Consider the following 21900-nt stretch of genomic DNA (forward strand, 5'->3'; position numbering starts at 1 on the left):
TTTTGACTGTGGTGGTGATTATCCTTTAAGGAAGTAAATTTGCTGAGTTTCAATTATATCTTAATAAACAATGCAAAAAATATATATATAGCAATAAGGCAAATGTTAAGGAATTTGAGATTTCTGCTAAATTGCCACCCAGAAAGGTTTTATGTTTATTTCCATCAACCATATCTGAAAATGCAAACATTTACCTAATACTAGTTATTGTAATTTTTGAACAGTTATCCCTAATAGGAAAAAAAAAATCACTTCAAGTGTAATTTCTTTCCTAATAAAGTTAAGTGCTCTGCGTGTAAGTTCGCTGTAGGTTTTTGCTTTCAGGGAGCTTTCTATTCACATCCATAGCCCGTTTATCTCTAGGGTGTTCACCGTTTCCCATGGGTGTAAGAAGTGTTTCAAGTCATCCCCATGGCAACAGGTAAGTCCATTTGGGTCTTTGTCACTGTCTTGGTTTAGGTCCCCCTTATAGCCCATCTGGATCACCACAGCAGGCTCTATGTGGCCTCCACTGATGAACCCCTATACTGCTGCAACGAGTGTTCAAAAACACCAATGGGATTTATGACAGCTTTGTTTAAAAATCCTTCAAAAGCCTCTCAGTGCCTGTAGCCTCAAGTACAAACTCCTGATTACCAAAGGCTCCCTGCCTGCCTATTCAGTCTCATCTCTAGCTTCTCCCCTCTCATCCCGAACCCCCCCCGCAAGCACCATCTCCCTCCCATGCCTCTCTCTCCTTTTCCCCTACACCCCACACTCCCACCAAGATCCCTGGAATTCCTCTTTGCCTTTGTACATGCTGTTCCAACCACTCCAAGCTTGCTCTCCCACTTCTTTGTCTTCTCACCTCCGTGATTCGACTCACTTCCTCCTTTGCCCAAGAAGCTGACCCTGGCTTCCTCCTCTTGTGTGACTACAGAGCCTGTGACACAGACTGATAACCACCTATCTTCCTAAAGCAGAGACGGGGCATTTTGTAAACATTGTAGCAGATTATCGCTCAGTAAATGTTTGCTGAATGAATGCCAGCCAAAAAAAATTTACACTTTTATTGCAAAAGTAATGGCTTATCAAATAAAATTTGGAAGATCGAGGAACGTTAGAGAAAGAAACATCTGTAATTGGCTCTATTTCCTTCCCCTTTTTAATTTACTATTTTAAAAAACAGTTCTAATCAAACTGTATAGGCAACAGGCAACTTTAATAATTTTTTATTGTTATGTTAATCACCATACACTACATCATTAGTTTTGGATGTAGTGTTCCATGATTCATTGTTTGTGCATAACACCCAGTGCTCCACGCAGAACGTGCCCTCTTTAATACCCATCACCAGGCTAACCCATCCCCCCACCCTACCTCCCCTCTAGAACCCTCAGTTTGTTTTTCAGAGTCCATCGTCTCTAATGGTTCGTCTCCCCCTCCGACTTACTCCCCTTCATTCTTCCCCTAACAGGCAACTTTAAACAAAACTTATTTTTCTGGGATCCAAGAATGCAGAAAAACTAATCAACCATAGAATTGTCTAGGGTTTCTAGTTTGAGAAATGTGTGTTGAAGTCCATTCTTTATTGCTGGACAGGAGAATTTGGAGACAGAAACAAGGGGATGACACTTACTGCTAGCAAGCATAGTGTCAGGTGCTTTATGTAAATTTCTTCTTCAACTTATTTTTTTAATTTACATTTATTGAGTTATAATTGACATATAACATTGTAGAAGTTTAAGGTGTATAATGTGTTGACTTGATACATTTATATAATGCAATTTGATTACCAGTCAATTTTAATTATGCCCATGGAAGGTATTACTACAACTGTACTGACAAAGAAGCCAAGTCCCAGAGAGGTGAGTTGAGAAGCTCACAGGCGGGGCCACAGATCCAGAGGTGAAAGTGTGACTCTCAGGTTCAGCCAGGGCTCAGAGAGGTCAGGTGTCTGAGGGACACCTCTAGGGATAAGTCAGGGCTTGGACAAGCTTCATTCATTATGTTTATTAGCTGCTGTTTTGAAAGAGAGGCATTGCTCATTATTCACCTGATTACAATTTCACTTCCTAAAAATACTTGGGGATAAAATGAATGTAGAGCTATCCAAGTGTAAAATGGTGTTGCCATTCCTAAACCAGAATCTGTCAAAATGACTGAAACTGAATCCAAACTACATGTTAGCAAAAGAATCACAAGAAGGACTTCCAAGGGAGGTGATCTCTCAAGACCTACGGTATGAGCAGCAAACTCATAAAACCAGTCACTGTAGGAGTGAAGAATTTAGTGTGAGGATGATGAATGTGAGGAGGCGGATGCTGATGAGGATGGTGCTGAGAAAAGACAGGGGGCAAAACACCCAAGGTAGTGACATGGCCTGGAGCAGCTCCCTGACACCTCCTCACAGCCCTCTCAGAGCCATGTGGGTCCACAAGCAAAGACGCAGCTCAGAAATGAAGATCTGTGAGTTAGACATGGTCGTTGCTCGTCGGATGTTGGGTGGAATCCCCCCAAAAGTCTTGCTCTGCTCAGATGTGCAGATCCCAGGACAAGCCTCAAATCAGGGAGGGGATTCAAGTCCTGGGAGATGGTGGGGACATGCCATTACCCAACGACAGGTGTCATCATTACTGGCCTACTTCATTTAGTGAAAGATGTGAAAAATGGTGGCATTAAGCCCAAGATTTTCAGGGAAAGTGGCCTGACCCAGGACCCAGTACAGGTATCGTGCACTTCTGTCCACAAACCCAATTAAGATGATAAAATAACCACATCTAAGCAGAAGAATAGAGTTGGTTTTGGAACTATCAGCCATTTGAACAATTTTTTTTAGCTATAATTCACATACCATAAAATCTACCAATTTAAAGTATACAATTCAGTGGCTTTTAGTATATCCACTATACCAAAACATGGCCTATCTTGCTAAATGTTCTTCGTGCACTGGACTAGGACAGATATCTACTGTTGTTGTGCGAGGTGTTATATAAATGTCAGCTTGGCCAAGCTGGTTGTCAATGCTTGTTCAAGGGCTTCTACATCCTGGCTGATTTGGGGTGGGGGGGCCTACTTATTTTATCAGCTATTAAAACAGGGATATTAAAGCCTCAGATAAGAATTGTGAATTTGTCTATTTCCCCTTGCATTTCCATTAGTTTTTTTTTTAATTTGATTTATTTAAACTAAAACAAGCAAATTGTTCACCCATTTCTCCCAACCCTCACCTCTTATAACCACCAATCTGTTCTCTGCATTTATAAGCTTGGATTTGGGGTTTTTGTTTGGTTTGTTTGTTTTTATTGTTTTTATTATTTTTTTAAAGATTTTATTTATTCATTTGAGAGAGAGACAGAGGGAGCACAACCAGGGGGAGAGGCAGAGGGAGTGGGAGAAGCAGACTCCCTGCTGAGCGGGGAGCCCGACATGGGGCTTGATCCCAGGACCTGGAGATCATGACCTGAGCCTAAGGCAGACACTTAAACATCTGAGCCACCCAGGCATCCCTGTTTGCTTGTTTTTAGATTCCACATATAAGACATCATACAGCATTTGTCTTTGTCTGACATTTCACTCAGCATAATACCCTTGAGGTCCATCCATGTTGTCACAAATGGCAAGATTCCATTATTTTTTATAGCTGAAGTCATATTCCATTGCATATGAGAACAAAATTTCTTTATCCATTCACCCATCAATGGACACTTAGGTTGTTTCCATATCTTGGCTATTGTAAATAATGCTTCAATACACATAGAGGTACATATATCCTTTCAAATTAGTGTTTTTGTTCTTTTGGAATAAATACCCAGAAGTAAACTTGCAGGATCAGATGGTAGTTTTATTTTTAATCATTTGAGGAATCTTCATTCTGTTTTCCACAGTCGCTGCATCAATTTACATTCCCACCAACAGTGCACAATAGTTCCTTTTTCTCCTTATCCTCACCAACACTTGTTATTGCTTGCCTTTTTGATAAAAGCCAATCTAACAGGTGTGAGATGACATCTCATTGTGGTTTTGATTTGCATTCCCCTGATAATTAGTGATGTTGAGCTTCTTTTCATGTACCTGTTGTATATCTTCTTTGGAAAATGTCTGTTCAGATCCTTTGCCCAGTTTTTACTCAGATTGTTTGGTCTGGGGGTTGTTTGGTTTTTGCTTTTGAGTTGTATGAGTTCTTTATGCATTTTGGATATTAGCCACTTATCAGATATATGATATGTAATTATTTTCTCTCATTCAGGCGGTTGCCTTTTCATTTTGTTGATGGTTTCCTTTGCTGTACAGAAGTTTTTAGTTTGATGTAGTCCCACATGTTTGTTTTTGCTTTTGTTGCTTTTGTTTTGGTGTCAGATTCAAACCATTGCCAAGAGCTATGTCAAGGAGCTTACCGCTTATTTTTCTTCTAGGAGTTTTATGGTTTCAGGTCTTACATTCAAGTCTTTAATCCATTTTGAGTTAATTTTTGTGCATGGCATAAGATAGAGGTCCAGTTTCATTTTTTTGCACGTGGCTGTCCAACTTTCCCACCACCATTTCTTGAAGAGACTGTCCTTTCTCCATCGTATATTCTTGGCTCCTTTGTCATAAATTGACCATATATGCATGGGTTTATTTCTGGACTATTAGTTCCATTGACCTATGTGTCTGATTTATGCCAATACTATACTGTTTTGATTACTATAGCTTTGTAATATAGTTTGAAATGAGGGAGTGCGACACCTCCAGCTTTGTTCTTCTTTCTCAAAATTGCTTTGGCTATTGGGGTCTTTTGTGGTTTCAAATTTTCGGTTTGTTCTAGGACTGTGAAAGTTACTATTGGAATTTTTATAGCAATTGCACTGACTCTGTGGATTGTTTTTGGGTAGTATGAATATTTTAACAATATGAATTCTTTCAATCCATGAGTACAGAATATCTTTACATTTATTTCTGTCTTCTCCAATTTCTTTCATTAATGTCTTATGGTTTTTTAATATATAGGTCTTTCACCTCATTGGATAAATTTATTCCTCAGTATTTTAGTCTTTTTGATGCAATTGTGAATGGAACTATTTTCTTAATTTCTCTCACAGTTCATTATTAGTGTAAAGAAATGCAACAGATTTTTGTGTATGATTTTGTATCCTGTAACTTTACTGAATTTATTAGTTCTAACAGGTTTTTGATGGAGTCAGTAGGTTTTTCTATATATAATATCATGTCATCTACAAATAGTGGTAGTTTTACTTCTTCCTTTCCAATTTGGATGATTTTTTTTCCTTGTCTAACTGCTGTGGCTAGGACATCCAATATTATATTGAATAAAAGTGTCAAAGTGGACATCCTTGTCTTGTTCCTGATCTCAGAGGAAAAGTTTTCAGCTGTTCACCATTAAGAATAACATTAGCTGTGCATTTATCATATATGACCTTTATTATGTTGAGGTACATTCCCTCTACATCTGCTTTGTTGACAGGTTTTTTTTTTTTTCTTTTATTAAAATGGATGTTCAGGGGCACCTGGGTGGCTCAGTCAGTTGAGTGACTCTTGGTTTCAGATCAGGTAATGATCTCAGAATCGTGGGACTGATCCCCATGTCAGAATCTGCACTCAATCTGGAGCCTGCTCGAGGTTCTCTCTCCCTCTCCTTTTGCCTCTCCCCTTGCTCACACTCTCTCTCAAAATAAATAAAATCTTTTAAAATAAATAAATAACATGGATGTTGAATTTTGTCAAATGCTTTTTCTGCATCTATTGAGATGATCATATACTTACCTGTTTTGTTAATGTATTGTATTATATCACATTAATTGATTTTTTAAAATTTTTATTGTTATGTTAATCACCATATATTACATCATTAGTTTTTGATGTAGTGTTCCATGATTCATTGTTTGTGCATAACACCCAGTGCTCCATGCAGAATGTGCCCTCTTTAATACCCATCACCAGGCTAACCCAATCCCCTACCCTCCTCCCCTCTAGAACCCTCAGTTTGTTTTTCAGAGTCCATCATCTCTCATGGTTCATCTCCCCGTCCAACTTACTCCCCTTCATTCTTCCCCTCCTGCTATCTTCTTCTTTTTCTTTTTTCTTAACATATGTTGCATTGTTTCAGAAGTACAGATCTGTGATTCAACAGTCTTGCACAATTCACAGCACTCACCATAGCACATACCCTACCCAATGTCTATCACCCAGCCACCCCATCCCTCCCACCCCCCACCACTCCAGCAACACTCAGTTTGTTTCCTGAGATTAAGAATTCCTCATATCAGTGAGGTCATATGATACATGCCTTTCTCTGATTGACTTATTTCACTCAGCATAACACCCTCCAGTTCCATCCACATCGTTGCAAATGGCAAGCTCTCATTCCTTTTGATGGCTGCATAATATTCCATTGTGTGTGTGTGTGTGTGTGTGTGTGTGTGTGTGTGTGTGTGTGTGTGTATCACATCTTCTTTATCCATTCACCTGTCGATGGACATCTTGGCTCTTTCCACAGTTTGGCTATTGTGGACGTTGCTGCTATAAACATTGGGGTGCATGTACCCCTTCGGATCCCTACATTTGTATCTTTGGGGTAAATACCCAGTAGTACAAATGCTGGATCGGATGGTAGCTCTATTTTCAACTGTTTGAGGAACCTCCATATTGTTTTCCAGAGGGGTTGCACCAGCTTGCATTCCCACCAACAGTGTAGGAGGGTTCCCCTTTCTCCGCATCCCCGCCAACATCTGTCGTTTCCTGACTTGTTAATTTTAGCCATTCTGACGGGTGTGAGGTGGTATCTCATTGAGGTTTTGATTTGGATTTCCCTGATGCCAAGCGATGTTTAGCACTTTTTCATGTGTCTGTTGGCCATTTGGATGTCTTCTTTGGAAAAATGTCTGTTCATGTCTTCTGCCCACTTCTTGATTGGATTATTTGTTCTTTGGGTGTTGAGTTTGATAAGTTCTTTTTGGATTTTGGATACTAGCCCTTTATCTGATATGTCATTTGCAAATATCTTCTCCCTTTCTGTCAGTTGTCTTTTGGTTTTGTGGACTGTTTCTTTTGTTGTGCAAAAGCTTTTTATCTTGATGAAATCCCAATAGTTCATTTTTGCCCTGGCTTCCCTTGCCTTTGGCGATGTTTCTAGGAAGAAGTTGCTGCGGCTGAGGTCGAAGAGGTTGCTGCCTGTGTTCTCCTTTAGGATTTTGATGGACTCCTGTCTCACGTTTAGGTCTTTCAACCATTTGGAGTCTATTTTTGTGTGTGGTGTAAGGAAATGGTCCAGTTTCATTCTTCTGCATGTGGCTGTCCAATTTTCCCAACACCGTTTGTTGAAGAGACTGTCTTTTTTCCATTGGACATTCTTTCCTGCTTTGTCAAAGAGGAGTTGACCATAGAGTTGAGGGTCCATTTCTGGGCTCTCGATTCTGTTCCATTGATCTATGTGTCTGTTTTTGTGCCAGTACCATACTGTCTTGATGATGACAGCTTTGTAATAGAGCTGGAAGTCCAGAATTGTGATGCCGCCAGCTTTGCTTTTCTTTTTCAATATTCTTCTGGCTATTCGGGGTCTCTTCTGGTTCCATACAAATTTTAGGATTATTTGTTCCATTTCTTTGAAAAAAGTGGATGGTATTTTGATGGGGATTGCATTGAATGTGTAGATTGCTCTAGGTAGCACTGACATCTTCACAATGTTTGTTCTTCCAATCCATGAGCATGGAACGTTTTTCCATTTCTTTGTGTCTTCTTCAATTTCTTTCATGAGTATTTTATAGTTTTCTGAGTACAGATCCTTTGCCTCTTTGGTTAAATTTATTCCTAGGTATCTTACAGTTTTGGGTGCAATTGTAAATGGGATCGACTCCTTGATTTGTCTCTCTTCTGTCTTTTTGTTGGTGTATAGGAATGCCACTGATTTCTGTGCATTGATTTTATGTCCTGCTACTTTACTGAATTTCTGTATGAGTTCTAGCAGTTTTGGGGTGGAGTCTTTTGGGTTTTCCACATACAGTATCATATCATCTGCAAAGAGTGAGAGTTTGACTTCCTCTTTGCCGATTTGGATGCCTTTGATTTCTTTTTGTTGTCTGATTGCTGCGGCTAGGACTGCTAATACTATGTTGAATAGCAGTGGTGATAGTGGACATCCCTGCCGCATTCCTGACCTTAGGGGGAAAGCTCTCAGTTTTCTCCATTGAGAATGATATTCGCTGTAGGTTTTTCATAGATGGCTTTTATGATATTGAGGTATGTACCCTCTATCCCTATACTCTGAAGAGTTTTGATCAAGAAAGGATGCTGTACTTTGTCAAATGCTTTTTCTGCATCTATTGAGAGGATCATATGATTCTTGTTCTTTCTTTTGTTAATGTATTGTATCACGTTGATTGATTTGCGGATGTTGAACCAACCTTGCAGCCCAGGGATAAATCCCACTTGGTTGTGGTGAATAATCCTTTTAATGTACTGTTGGATCCTACTGGCTAGTATTTTGGTGAGAATTTTTGCATCCATGTTCATCAAGGGTATTGGTCTGTAATTCTCCTTTTTGATGGGGTCTTTGTCTGGTTTTGGGATCAAGGTAATGCTGGCCTCATAAAATGAGTTTGGAAGTTTTCCTTCCATTTCTATTTTTTGGAACAGTTTCAGGAGAATAGGTATTAATTCTTCTTTGAATGTCTGATAGAATTCCCCTGGGAAGCCATCTGGCCCTGGGCTTTTGTTTGTTGGGAGATTTTTGATGACTGCTTCAATTTCTTTAGTGGTTATAGGTCTGTTCAGGTTTTCTCTTTCTTCCTGGTTCAATTTTGGTAGTTGATACATCTCTAGGAATGCACCCATTTCTTCCAGGTTATCTAATTTGCTGGCATAGAGTTGCTCATAATATGTTCTTATACTTGTCTGTATTTCTTTGGTGTTGGTTGTGATCTCTCCTCTTTCATTCATGATTTTGATTTGGATCATTTCTCTTTTCTTTTTGATCAGTCTGGCCAGGGGTTTATCAATCTTGTTAATTCTTTCAAAGAACCAGCTCCTAGTTTCGTTGATCTGTTCTACTGTTCTTTTGGTTTCTAGTTCATTGATTTCTGCTCTGATCTTTATTATTTCTCTTCTCCTGCTGGGTTTAGGCTTTATTTGCTGTTCTTTCTCCAGCTCCTTTAGGTGTAGGGTTAGGTTGTGTATTTGAGACCTTTCTTGTTTCTTGAGAAAGGCTTGTATTGCTATATACTTTCCTCTCAGGACTGCCTTTGCTGTATCCCAAAGATTTTGAACAGTTGTGTTTTCATTTTCATTGGTTTCCATGAATTTTTTTAATTCTTCTTTAATTTCCTGGTTGACCCATTCATTCTTTAGTAGGATGCTCTTTAGCCTCCATGTATTTGAGTTCTTTCCGACTTTCCTCTTGTGATTGGGTTCTAGTTTCAAAGCATTGTGGTCTGAAAATATGCAGGGAATGATCCCAGTCTTTTGGTACCAGTTGAGACCCGATTTGTGACCTAGGATGTGATCAATTCTGGAGAATGTTCCATGGGCACTAGGGAAGAATGTGTATTCCGTTGCTTTGGGATGGAATGTTCTGAATATGTCTGTAAAGTCCATTTGGTCCAGTGTGTCATTTAAAGTCTTTATTTCCTTGTTGATCTTTTGCTTAGATGATCTGTCCATTTCAGTTAGGGGGGTGTTAAAGTCCCCCACTATTATTGTATTGTTGTCAATTTGTTTCTTTGCTTTTGTTATTAATTGCCTTATATAATTGGCTGCTCCCATGTTAGGGGCACAGATATTTACAATTGTTAGATCTTCTTGTTGGATAGACCCTTTAAGTAGGATATAGTGTCCTTCTTCATCTCTTATTACAGTCTTTGTTTTAAAATCTAATTTGTCTGATATGAGGATTGCCACCCCAGCTTTCTTTTGGTGTCCATTAGCATGGTAAATGGTTTTCCACCCCCTCACTTTCAATCTGGGGGTGTCTTTGGGTCTAAAATGAGTCTCTTGCAGACAGCATATGGATGGGTCTTGTTTTTTAATCCAATCTGATAGCCTGTGTCTTTTGATTGGGGCATTGAGCCCATTTATATTCAGGGTAACTACTGAAAGGTATGAATTTAGTGCCATTGTATTGCCTCTAAGGTGACTGTTACTGTATATTGTCCATGTGCCTTTCTGATCTATGCTGCTTTTAGGCTCTCTCTTTGCTTAGAGGACCCCTTTCAATATTTCTTGGAGGGCTGGTTTCGTGTTTGCAAATTCCTTTAGTTTTTGTTTGTCCTGGAAGCTTTTTATCTTTCCTTCTATTTTCAATGACAGCCTAGCTGGATATAGTATTCTTGGCTGCATATTTTTCTCGTTTAGTGCTCTGAAGATATCTTGCCAGTCCTTTCTGGCCTGCCAAGTCTCTGTGGATAGGTCTGTTGCCAATCTAATATTTCTACCATTGTAGGTTACATATCTCTTATCCCGAACTGCTTTCAGGATTTTCTCTTTGTCTCTGAGACTCGTAAGTTTTACTATTAGATGTCGGGGTGTTGACCCATTATTATTGATTTTGAGAGGGGTTCTCTGTGCCTCCTGGATTTTGATGCCTGTTTCCTTCCTCACATTAGGGAAGTTCTCTGCTATCATTTGCTCCAATATACCTTCTCCCCTCTCTCTCTTTCTTCTTCTTCTGGGATCTCAATTATTCTAATGTTGTTTCGTCTTATTGTATCACTTATCTCTCGAATTCTGCCCTCGTGATCCTGTAGTTGTTTCTCTCTCTTTTTCTCAGTCTCTTTATTTTCCATCATTTGGTCTTCTATATCGCTGATTCTCTCTTCTGCCTCATTTATCCTAGCAGTTAGTGCCCCCATTTTTGATTGCACCTCATTAATAGCCTTTTTGATTTCGACTTGGTTAGATTTTAGTTCTTTTATTTCTCCAGAAAGGGTTTCTCTAATAACTTCCACGCTTTTTTCAAGCCCAGCTAGTATCTTTAAAGTCATGATTCTGAACTCTAGGTCTGACATCGCACTAATGTCCGTATTGAGTAGGTCCCTGGCTGACGGTACTACCTCTTGTTCTTTTTGCTGAGGTGATTTTTTTCGTCTTGTCATTTTGTCCAGAGGAGCATAGATGAATGAGAGAACAAAATGCTAACAGGTTAACAACGTCCCCAGCAAACATACTCTACATAAATTAGAAAAGACCTGAAACCCGGGGAAAAGAAAGGGAAAGAAACAAAAAAGAAAGAAAAAAAAAACAAAAAGATAAAAAAAAACAGAATACAAAAAAAGCAGAATATGATCAAATATGTTCAGGCTAGTGCATAGATCAGTGCCACACACTAGATTTTGGGCGTATTTTGGTCTGTTAGAAAAAAGTGCCTCCTAAAATTTTAAAGGAAGAAAGACATATATGTACAAAATAAGGGTTGATACAATGAAGGGATGGAAGATGACTGTAAAGATGAAAATTATAAAAGATTTTATAAAAGCAATTGATAAGATAAGAAGTTGTTTGAAAAAAGAAAGAAGATTTAAAAAAAAAGAAAAAGAAAAAGAAAGGGAGAGAATGTGATCGGGCAGGAGACTAGAACAGAGCCATACACTAGTGATTTAGGGTATATTTTGATCTGTTAGAAGAAATTGTATCTCAAAATTTTAAAGAGAGAACAACTTATATATATATGCCAAAAATAAGGGTAACTACTATGAAGGGATAAAATATGACTCTAAAAATGAAAAATAAAACATTTTTTAAAAAAGGGATTGATAAGATGTTGGTTGAAAAAGGGAAAAAGAAAAATAAAAAAAAACAGTTAAAAAAATTAACTTTGATGAACTAATGAATCATGGTAAAAAAAAAAAAGCCATGAATTCTATGTGCGGTGTTCCCCTAGTGCTGGAGTTCTCCTGTTCTCCTTGATCGGTAAACTTGGTCTTGGCTTGCTGGCTGTTCGTGCTGATCTTCTGGGGGCGGGGCCTGTTGCCGTGGTTCCCAAATGTCTTTGCCGGAGGCTGAATTGCCCCGCCCTTGTTGGTCAGGGCTAAGCAAGCTGCTCGGGTTTGCTCTCAGGAGCTTTTGTTCCCCGCAAGCTCTCGGTACAGCTTTGGAGGACCAGGGTGAAAATGGTGGCCTCCCAATCTCCGCCCGGAGGAGCTGAGAACTCGGGCCCCTGCTCCTCAGTGCGCCCCCAGAGAAAAGCAGTCACTCCCGTCTCCCCGGTCTCTGGCTGCACTCTGTGCTCACCCGGCCTGTGACCGAGCGTTTCTATCTCTGGCACCGGACCCCGTGTGGAGTCTCCAAACCCATCAGATCCCTGCGGTGCGCTTCCGCGCCGCTCCTCCCCGGGGAGGAAGGGGAGTTTCCCCGGATCTGCCGCTTGTTGGGTCCCTGCTGGAGGAGCAGTGGCCCGACTGGGCCGCGGATCCCAGTTTATGGCCACCCCGAGCTGAGAGCCCGCGCCTCGGCTCCGTCTCTGCAGCCGGCTTCCCCGCTCTGATACCTGGGAGCTCTGCTGCACTCAGGCACCCCCGGTCTTTCTGTGACCCCGAGGGTCCTGAGACCCCACTGTCCCGCGAGGGTTCCACCCCCTGCTTAGCCACTGGAGCGACGTCCCTCAGCGGAGCTGACTTCTAAAAGGTCCGATTTTGTGCTCCGCGGCTCTAGCACTTGCCAGAAGCGGCTGGCGGAGGCCCCCTCCCCCGCCGTCTATCCTCCCGAATATCGCCTCGGATTCACTTCTCCGCACGTCCTACCTTCCAGTAAGTGGTCGCTTCTCTGTTCAGAGAGTTGTTGCTACTCTCCTCTTCGGTCTCCTGTGGAGTTCGTAGGTGTTCAGAATGGTTTGATCCCTATTCAGCTGAATTCCTGAGACCAGACGAAATCCAGTCTCCTACTCCTCCACCACCTTGCTCCGCACCCCCCCCCACATTAATTGATTTGCAGATGTTGAACCATCCTTGCATTCCTGGAATAAATCCCACTTGATCATGGTGTATAATCCTTTTACTGTATCGTTGAATTCAGTTTGCTAATATTTTGTTTAGGAATTTTGCATCTATGTTCATCAGGGATATTGGCCTTGAATTTTCTTTTTTGTGGCATTCTTGTCTGGTTTGGGTATCAGGGTAATGCTGGCCTCATAAATGCGTTTGGAAGAGTCCCCCTTCAGCCCCCTTCTATTTTTTGGAAGAGTTTGAGGAGGGTTGGGATTAATTCTTCTTTGAATGTTCGGCCGGATTCACCAGTGAAGTCATCTGTCATGGACTTTTGTTCTTTCGGAAGTTCTTGATTACTGACTCCACCTCCTTGGTAGTAACTGGTCTATTCAGATCTTCTATTTCACCATGATTCAGTCCTAAAAGGTTGTTTTTCTAGGAATGTATCCATTTCTTCTACATTGTCCAATTTGTTGGCATATAATTATTCTTAGTGGTCTCTTACGATCCTTCATATTTCCGTGGTATCAACCACAGTTGTATCAACTCTTTCATTTCTGGTTTTATTTGAGACCTCTCCTTTTCTATACTATAAAAGGCTTTTTCCCTTTATTTCACTTGATAGTCATTTTTAGTATATAATTTACATACTATAAAATTCAGCAATTTAGAGTGTACATTTCAGTGTTTTTTTCAAGTAATCCCCTATGTTGTACAACCATTGCCCATCTAATCCCCAAAAGTTTCCATCTTCTTCCTAAAAAACCCTATGCCAATTACCATGAACAGCCAATTATTTTCTAAAAAGGAGTTTGGGCCAAAACATACCATAAGCCCCAGTTTTAGACTACTGGGTAGCACACAAAGTGGGAGGTACCACCAGAGAAAGTTCCTGAATTGCTGGAGTGTGGCTCTACCTGCTCCTAAAAGAACCTGTGGTTTCTGCTGGTGGCAAGAGAAAGTGATGCACCTTTTAGTGTAAGTCTTTTATAAGAGGTTCAAGTTCTGGGAGCAGTTGGACAATTTGGTGTGAAATGTGTGAAGAAATTTAATTCATTATCTACATTTTTTTACTTGAGTTTAAGTGGAGAGGCTCGATGATGGGGTGGAAATGTTTAATGTTTATTCTTAAGATCAACCACAGCATCTGAAAGACATATGATCAGGAGACCCGACTTCAGATGAAAAGAACATGTCCCACTGTTACAACCAAGCATCTCACTTAATCCCACCTGTGATCACTCACCTTGTGGAATGAGGGAAAGTAACAGTAAAATGTCATGCTGAAGTATGAAGAATTTAACATGGATTTTTTAAATCTCCTTGGGGGGAAAACCTAGTAAACCATGCTGAGCTCTGAGTCAGGTGGAATTAGAGAAGGGGGTGAGCATAGCACAGAGGTACAGCGTACAGGCTCTGGAGCCAGACTGCCCAACTCTGACTCACCATGTCTTGCTGCCAACCTTGGGCAAGTTACTTAACCTCTCTGTGCCTCAGTTCCCTCATCTGTAGAATGGGGATAATAACAGTACCTACTTCATAGGGCTATTATTAAGGCTAATGGATCATTACAGGAGAAGCCCTTGCCTGCATTACTACCAACTCACGAGTCAGCTACTACTGGGCAGGTTTGGGTTTAAAATGTCAGCAAGCTCCAGCCAGAATGAAGGTTCTGATAAACTAAATGGCACCTAAGTCTGACTCCTTAGGTATGATAAAGAAGTTGACCTCTTAGCAATTAGGCTCCCCTCTTTTGACTGGGTCTCGAGAGGAATCAACTAAGGAGAAAAGCTCCCACTTCGGCTGCCCAAGGCTGATGCTGCTCTGGGGGGCAGGAGCAGAGGGAAGAACTCTGTGAGAGTTCTGGGTCTTGAGCCCCCACTGGGACCACCATGAGGGTAAAACATCCATCCTCAATTGATGTCCTGAGACTAGCCCCCGCACTCCCCCACCACAGGCACCAGGCAGAAGAATCATCAGCACCCGTCTGCCCCCAGCCTCAACTAGCCAAGGATGCAAGGTCCATCTACCAGGGATGGGACAGAGCATGGATGATGGGAGAGGAGGTGGTTGGGGCTATTTTCATCTCTTCACAAGATACCGTTGTCTGCCTTCCCCACTGACTTAGTTCTGGGGCAGGGGTGGGGGTTTGGAGGTGACAACATGGCTGGGAGATAAGTCTGTACCCCAGTCTGACCCCAATCCCACAGGTTCTAGGGCTACCAGCCAACACAATTCACCCAAAGTTCCTCAAACATACTCCGCATTTTGCTGGCTTCATGTCTTTGTTCAGTGTCCCACTTCCTCCACTGACCAACCGTACGTGGCCCGGCCTGGCCCCTGGGTGGGAAGGGTGCTCTGGTGGCCGCCAGCACAGTGGCGACAACATGCCCCTCCCTGCAGTGCGTGTCACAATGTGCCCTCCTTGTGAGAGCCAGGAATTCTACCTCCTGGAATCTATCCTATGGACATAATCACATGGAGATGTAGGTACGAGATGACTTCAGCTCTTAGCAATCATGTTTTTGAAGAATATTTGGTGACAGAAAAAAGGCTAAAACTCCATGAAGGAGAAAAAGGATATTAAACCACATGAGATTCAAGTTTTATTAAAATATATGTATTATATTTAATATGCATCAAAGAAAAACTAGAAAGAAACACCTCAAAATATTAACAGGGTTTCTATCACTAAGTGGTAAGTTGGTAGCCGGGGTTTTGTTTTTTCCCCTTTGTTTGGTCAGGGCATCCACTATCCACTAATCACGGCGCCCCTTCCTCTGATATCAGCACCTCGATTTTTCTCTGCAAAGACCCCTGTCCTTAATGCGACATCAGTCAGGATGCCTATGCTCCCCTGGCCAAGTGCCAGGAGTGTGACCTGAGCTCAGCTGGGAAGCCTCCCTCCTGGGAACGGGAATCCTGGGCAGAGACACCCACAGATGGAGAATGAACGGCGCTGTGGTCTTCTGCGAGCACGTATGCTTGGGGAGACCGCCTACCGGCTCTGGCTCCCAGCCTGCTTGTCAAGGGGCTGCTCCTTCAGATTCTCCTGTGATTCTCTGAGCAAACCAACAGTGTCCTAATAAACTCTACTTTTGTTCAAGTTAGCTGGACACCATTCACGTTGCTGCAACTGAAGGGTCCCAAGTGATATCCTCTGCCCACGTGTTCACTGGACTCCAAACCCTCGGCAGGGAGCATGCGCTGCTAGTGCGAGCGGCTCAGGGGCACAGGCTCTGGGATGCACAGCTCTGGACCGAGCCCCACAGCCTGTATGATCACGAGACCCAGGAGACAAGCTGCCTTGCCCCTCTCAGCCTCCTTCTTCATCTGTCAGACCAGAGGAGTCCTCTGTTTCACAGGGAGTTGCTGTACTGATTATAAAAAGTATAGAGCTTGGCACATTGGAGGCAAATATTATTACGAAGATATGTTTGATAAGCTTCTGTTGAACAAATGAATCTATTCATCTGACACAAATCCTGAGTGCTTACAGCACGCCAGGCACGGGGACCCACAGTCAACAAGACAGACACGGTTGCTGCCCTCATGGGCTTGCAGTCCACTGGGGAGACAGACAGGTAACAGGACATAGACAAAGATGCGAACCCATTTCAAGTGTTTCTACAGGAAACAAGGGCTGAGGGATGGAACAGCAAGGCAGAGAAAGAATAAGCTTTAAGATATGGTCAGGAAATGGGGGAGGGCAGCTAAGTGAGACCTAAGGGATGAGGAGGAACGAGGCACACAGGGGGTCCCCGCATGTTTAAGGGCACAAAGTATGTCCAAGAAATAGGAACATGGGAGCATCGTGAATGCAGAATCAGGAACTTATGATAGAGAGGTGGCTGGGAGGGGCTTGGCAGGTTTTGACGAGGAGTTCATGTGTGTGTGTATGTATATATTTTAAAAATTCTATTTTTAAGTGCAGTGGGAAACTGTTAAAAGGTTTTCTAGTAGGGGGCTAGCATGATCTACTTTACGAAAGACCTCCACTGGCTCTGGGTGGAAATGAACAGGCAGTGTAGAAGGCTCTCTGAGTGGTTCTGGGAAGAAATGCTAAGGTGGTGTGATGGAGCAAAAGCAGGCGGACGCCAGGTACCCGGAACAGGTACCCTGAACAGGACACACAACTTGCTGATGCACTGGGTGTGAGGGGTAAAAAGGGTGTCACCAGGATGGTTCCCTGGCTTTCAGGCTCAGAGGCTGGTGGACGATGCCAGTCTACCGAGAGGGGAGGGACAGACATGGGACGGGGATGTCAGGAGCCCAGGGAGAGACACATCAGTTGACACATCTTCCTGCAACAAGCCCTGGACGATCACCCTGACGGCCCACTACAACCACAGCTGAAACAGGTGCTCCGGCTCGATAGTTACTCATACTTAAGGGTGCACCTGCAGGACTTGTTAAAACACACTGGGCAGCTCAGAAGTTCCCAGGAGGGGCTGGAGAACGTCCACTTCTATCAAGTTGTTAACTCCCCTGAGTTTAGCTAAACTCCCGTAAAAAGTCACGGGGATAACCAGGGAATGGGGCGCGGGAGCACGTGATGACTCGGTGGCCGCCAAGCACCTTCCGTAACACCGCTGTTAACTACTCAGTAAGGGTGAGTCCCCATTCCATTTAACACACTCCAAAGGCATTTAATGTTGGCGGACTGTGTGCATCTTGTTTCTAATACGGAGTTGGAGAGGGAGAGATCATGTGAACACACTTGAGAGAACTCATGCCTAAAGGTCTGTACTGAGCAAGCACCACCCCCCCGGGAGGAGGGGGGTAGTGGGGCCCCCAATCCCGCCTTCCTGGACTGGGGAGGCTGCTCCCACTTCCCCTGAACCCACCTCCTGTGCAAATGCCCACCTCCTGGGCAACACACCATTCCCATGGGTTTGGCCACCACAGGTTCCCAATTTCCAGAAAAGCCTCAGTTTTAAGTAATTCTATTTGCAACAAGGATGAAGACACGAGTGTGTGGTGAAGCGCAATGTAACCGTTTCACCTTTGTAAGACTTTTGCATAAATACATTCACGCACCCTAATGTTTGGGTTTGGGTTGCCTCCAGTGCCTCTCCCGACACGTTTTCTCTCCCTGCCTCACCCTTCATGAGGGATGTCTCACTAGCATGGGGGTGGTCACCTTCCAGAGAACCTGGCATTCTCATCAGGCTCCCTGCAGAGAACGTGCTGGAATGTCAGACTGGTGCTAGTGAAGGTCTTTGGGAGGGGAGAGCCAGGCAGACGGACAGGAGAAGAGGCAGCAACGGGGCCATCCCAGCTGCCGAAGGCCTCGCTGTGAGGCTCTGCACCCCTCCCCCGGGGTGTGTTGAGCGCTAGCACCCCTTACCTGTGACACGTGGGGTCAAGATGAGAGGAGGCTGCAAGCAGGCTGCAAATCTTACCTTCTCGTAGGGACAGTACTTGTACATCTTCGTGGGGCTCGTGCAGATGAAGACATCAGTGCTATGAGAAACAGGAAGGACAGTCAGCCTGAGCACCCACGTCCACGCGGCCTTCGTCACTCCTGCCCCCCTGCCCTGCAGGCGTCAGGCCCTCCCAGGCCTGCCCCCATCACCTGGAAACCGGAAAACCCACGGCCCCGCACTGCTCTCCCAGCCAGACACATCCCGTCCCCCAGCCCTGAGCAGCCACATGTGACCTCTCCTCTGGCCCAGTGACCCGCTCAGGGATGGGCGTCCATGGATGGCAATTCTGCATGGCCGGAACCCAGAGCTTGGCTGGGCGAAGCACCTGCCCTCTCTGGAATCTGAACAGGGAAATACTGAGAGAAAGAAGCATTAGCAATGAGAGACGCAATAAAGGGGTGCAGGGCAAGTCACTTGAGGGAGACTCAGGGCCTCGTGCAATACAAAGCAAAGAAGCCCATGAGAGTCTTCTGGTAAAGTATGTCCGCCAAGCCCTCTGGCAGAGGGGGGAGGGGGAGGAGCCCCCTCCTCGCAGCCAGCCTAAGCTCCCACAAAACGGACAAGGGCTCTGCTGAGGATCGCCCCCTCCCACAGTCTGGTTCTTCTGTGCTGGTGAGAGCGGGGGAGCTGACCTCAAGGGCCTTGTCCCCACAGCCCAGGGGCCCCAGACCCTCCCCAAAAGAGCCATCTGGTCCCGAACGTCCGCAGAAAGCCACCATCTACCACTCTGCGGACTGAGCCTATGGAAGACTAGATTTTCTGGGCTCCTTCGCTCTTTGACAAATTAGTCCCGAGAGTCCTGCCGACGTCAGACTGCCAGGTCCCTCGGCAGAGAGCACGCTCCTTCTCGTTACCTCTCAGCACTGCCTCTGCCAACCACACTGTCCCCTTCAGAGACACAAGGTGAGGAGGGTCTTCCTCGCCCCCCCTTGTCACTTCCAGGCCATTCCTCCTGTTAGAGTGGGTGGTTAGTTAGGTCCTAACGGGGTGCGTGGAGGCCGGCAGAGGAAGTCATGGTCAGCTAGGAGGAAAGTCAGAGGCCTGTCCAGGCAGCACTCCAAAACAAAACCACAAGCAACCGGATCCCACCAGACAGGCCCAAGACAGCTGACAGAGTATCATTCCTTCATCACGCTCCATTGCCATACTGCCCTTGAATTCTTTCTCCAGAGGAGACCAAGAGCCTCCAGCGACATCATTTGGTCAGGCTAGGTAGAGGACTCAGGGGCCGAGGTCTCCCCGGTTCACCCAGCGACTGCTTCAAAATCCCTAACTTGGCGAGGCCCGTGCCCCACAACCACGGGCGTGCTGCCCTTCCCTGCTGCTGTCACTGTCCTCCCCACAAACACGTGCTGACATCTTCGCTCCATCCTTCAGCCTCAGCAAGACAGACAACTCCCTTTCAGTTGCACGGGAGGAACAGGCATCCCTCCTTACTCTCAAGGCGAGCCCTTCATTTGCGTGCAGTATTCCATCCCCTGATCTTCGCAAGGAGGAAATGCGCTGCCACATTCCCTTTTCCGGGATTGTGCTTCCCGACAACTGAAACCTGTTGTGCTCTCTCTCATCTTAAAACATACACATACACACACACGACGTTGACCTCACACCCGCTCCTGTGCCATCCCTTCTCTCTGCTCCCAAGACATCCCAAGTGGCCTGCACCTGTGTGTGCTTTGATCCACCCCGACCTGGAGTCCATGCCCTCTACTACCCAGAAAGTGCCTGTTGTCACCAAGGACCCTCATGTCACCATAGCCAATGTGCACTCCCCTTTCTTTGGCTCACCAGCACCCAGGTAGCCCTGTCCTCCTCTGTGAGAGCTCTTGGTCCTGGCATGCCTGCCCATCGTCGGCCACCCCAGGCATAATCTCCCAGCCGCCCTGGTGATTCTGACCCTCAGGGGCTCTTCGTCTACACTCCCTGCTCAGCAAAGTCATCAAGGGCTTTATGCACCATCTTCATGCTGGTGCCCCCAACTTCACCTTCACCATCCAGCTCCGTCCCCCGAGTGCCAGGCTCACGTCCTTAATAGCCTACTGAATATCTCTGCGTGGACATCTCGCCAACACTCGTTTTTTTCCAAAATGGCACATATGGTTCTCCCCACTCGCCAAACCTGTTCCTTCCCCAGTTGATGGCACTATTATACAGATCTAGATGCTCAAGCAAAAAAACCTAAAGATCACCCCTTTTCCTACCCTTTCCCCTTCCCCAAGATCCATCCCCAGACCTATGGCTTCTTCCTCCAAGGTGTGTTTCATTCCATCAACTTTCTTCCATGGTCGCCACCCCAGTCTCAAGGACTGCCACCTCTCATGGCTCTTCAACTTCCAATTCTGCTCCCCGCTGAGCCTTTCTCCACCCAGCATCCAGACTGATTTTTTTTTTGAGATTTTATTTTTATTTATTTGAGAGAGAGAGAGACTGCGCGAGCAGGGAGAGGGGCAGAGGGAAAGGCAGAGGAAGGGAGAATCTGAAGCCGACTCAGCGCTGAGCACAGAGTCCAACACGGGGCTTGATCTCACAACCCTGAGACCATGACCTGAGCCGAAACCAAGAATCAGATGCTCAACTGACTGCACCACCCAGGTGCCCCTGGACTGATTATTTTTAAACAGCTTCATTAAGGTATGATTGACACACAATAAACTACACAGCTATGATATGATAAGTTACATGTGAAACACAGATCTCCACAATCAAGATAATAAATAACCCCCTAAAGTTTCCTGGCACCCTCCTGTCATCTCTCCACCTGCCCCTCCTTGTTCCTACCCCACCCCTGGGCCCCAGGCAACCACTGATCTGCTTTCTGTCACCACAGATCAGACTGTACTTTCTAGAATTTTATATAAATGGAAACACAGAATATGTACTCTTTTTTGTCTGGCTTCTTCCATCCAGTAAAGTTATTTCTGGGACTCAGTCATGTTATTAAATGTATCCATAGTTGGTTGTTTTGTTTTTTGTTTTTGAGCAGGCTGATTTTTTAAAAAACAACTTCATGGAGATATAATTCCTAAACCATCACAGATGCCCATTTTCAGTTTGTAATCCAATGAATGTTGCTACATTTACAGACTTTGACAACAATCACCAGAACACTTTCATGCCCCCAAAAGGAACCTTGTGTCCATTAGCAATTACTCTGCATTCTGCCCTTGGCCTTAGGAAACTACCAACCTACTCCCTATCTCTGTGGATTTGCCTGTTCTGGATATTTCACATACATGGAATCCTATAATACACGGTCTTTTGTTACTGGCCTCCTTCATTTAGGAAAACGTTTCCAAGGGTCACCTGCATTGTAGAATGTACCCGGGCTTCACGCCTTTGAATTGCTGAGTACTATTCCATTGGATGTGGATGGATGGGCCTCATTTGTTCATGCATGTATCAGCTGACGGACACGTGGACCGTTTTCACCTTTTGGCTATTACGAACAACGCTGCTAGGAACATTCATGCACAAGTTTTTGTGTGGATGTGTGTTTTCATTTCTCTCAAGTATACTCCCAAGCGTGCTACTGCTGGGTCATATGGTAACTCCATATTTACTATTTGGAGGAAATGTTTTCC

The 21900-nt window shown here is 44.3% G+C and overlaps 1 protein-coding gene across 3 annotated transcripts in view; it reads right to left on the reverse strand.

The window, feature by feature from the left end:
* NT5M (5',3'-nucleotidase, mitochondrial) overlaps window positions 1–21900 on the reverse strand; it is a 56886-nt gene that overhangs the window by 23042 nt on the left and 11944 nt on the right. For all 3 annotated transcript variants that reach the window (XM_027626624.2, XM_027626625.2, XM_027626626.2), the window contains exon 3: window positions 18296–18356. In XM_027626624.2, coding sequence (XP_027482425.1) covers window positions 18296–18356 — 61 coding nt within the window. The remainder of the gene's footprint in view (window positions 1–18295; window positions 18357–21900) is intronic.

This window comes from Zalophus californianus, chromosome 16 (assembly GCF_009762305.2).
Source record: "Zalophus californianus isolate mZalCal1 chromosome 16, mZalCal1.pri.v2, whole genome shotgun sequence".
In the NCBI taxonomy this organism is placed as follows: Eukaryota; Metazoa; Chordata; class Mammalia; order Carnivora; family Otariidae; genus Zalophus; species Zalophus californianus.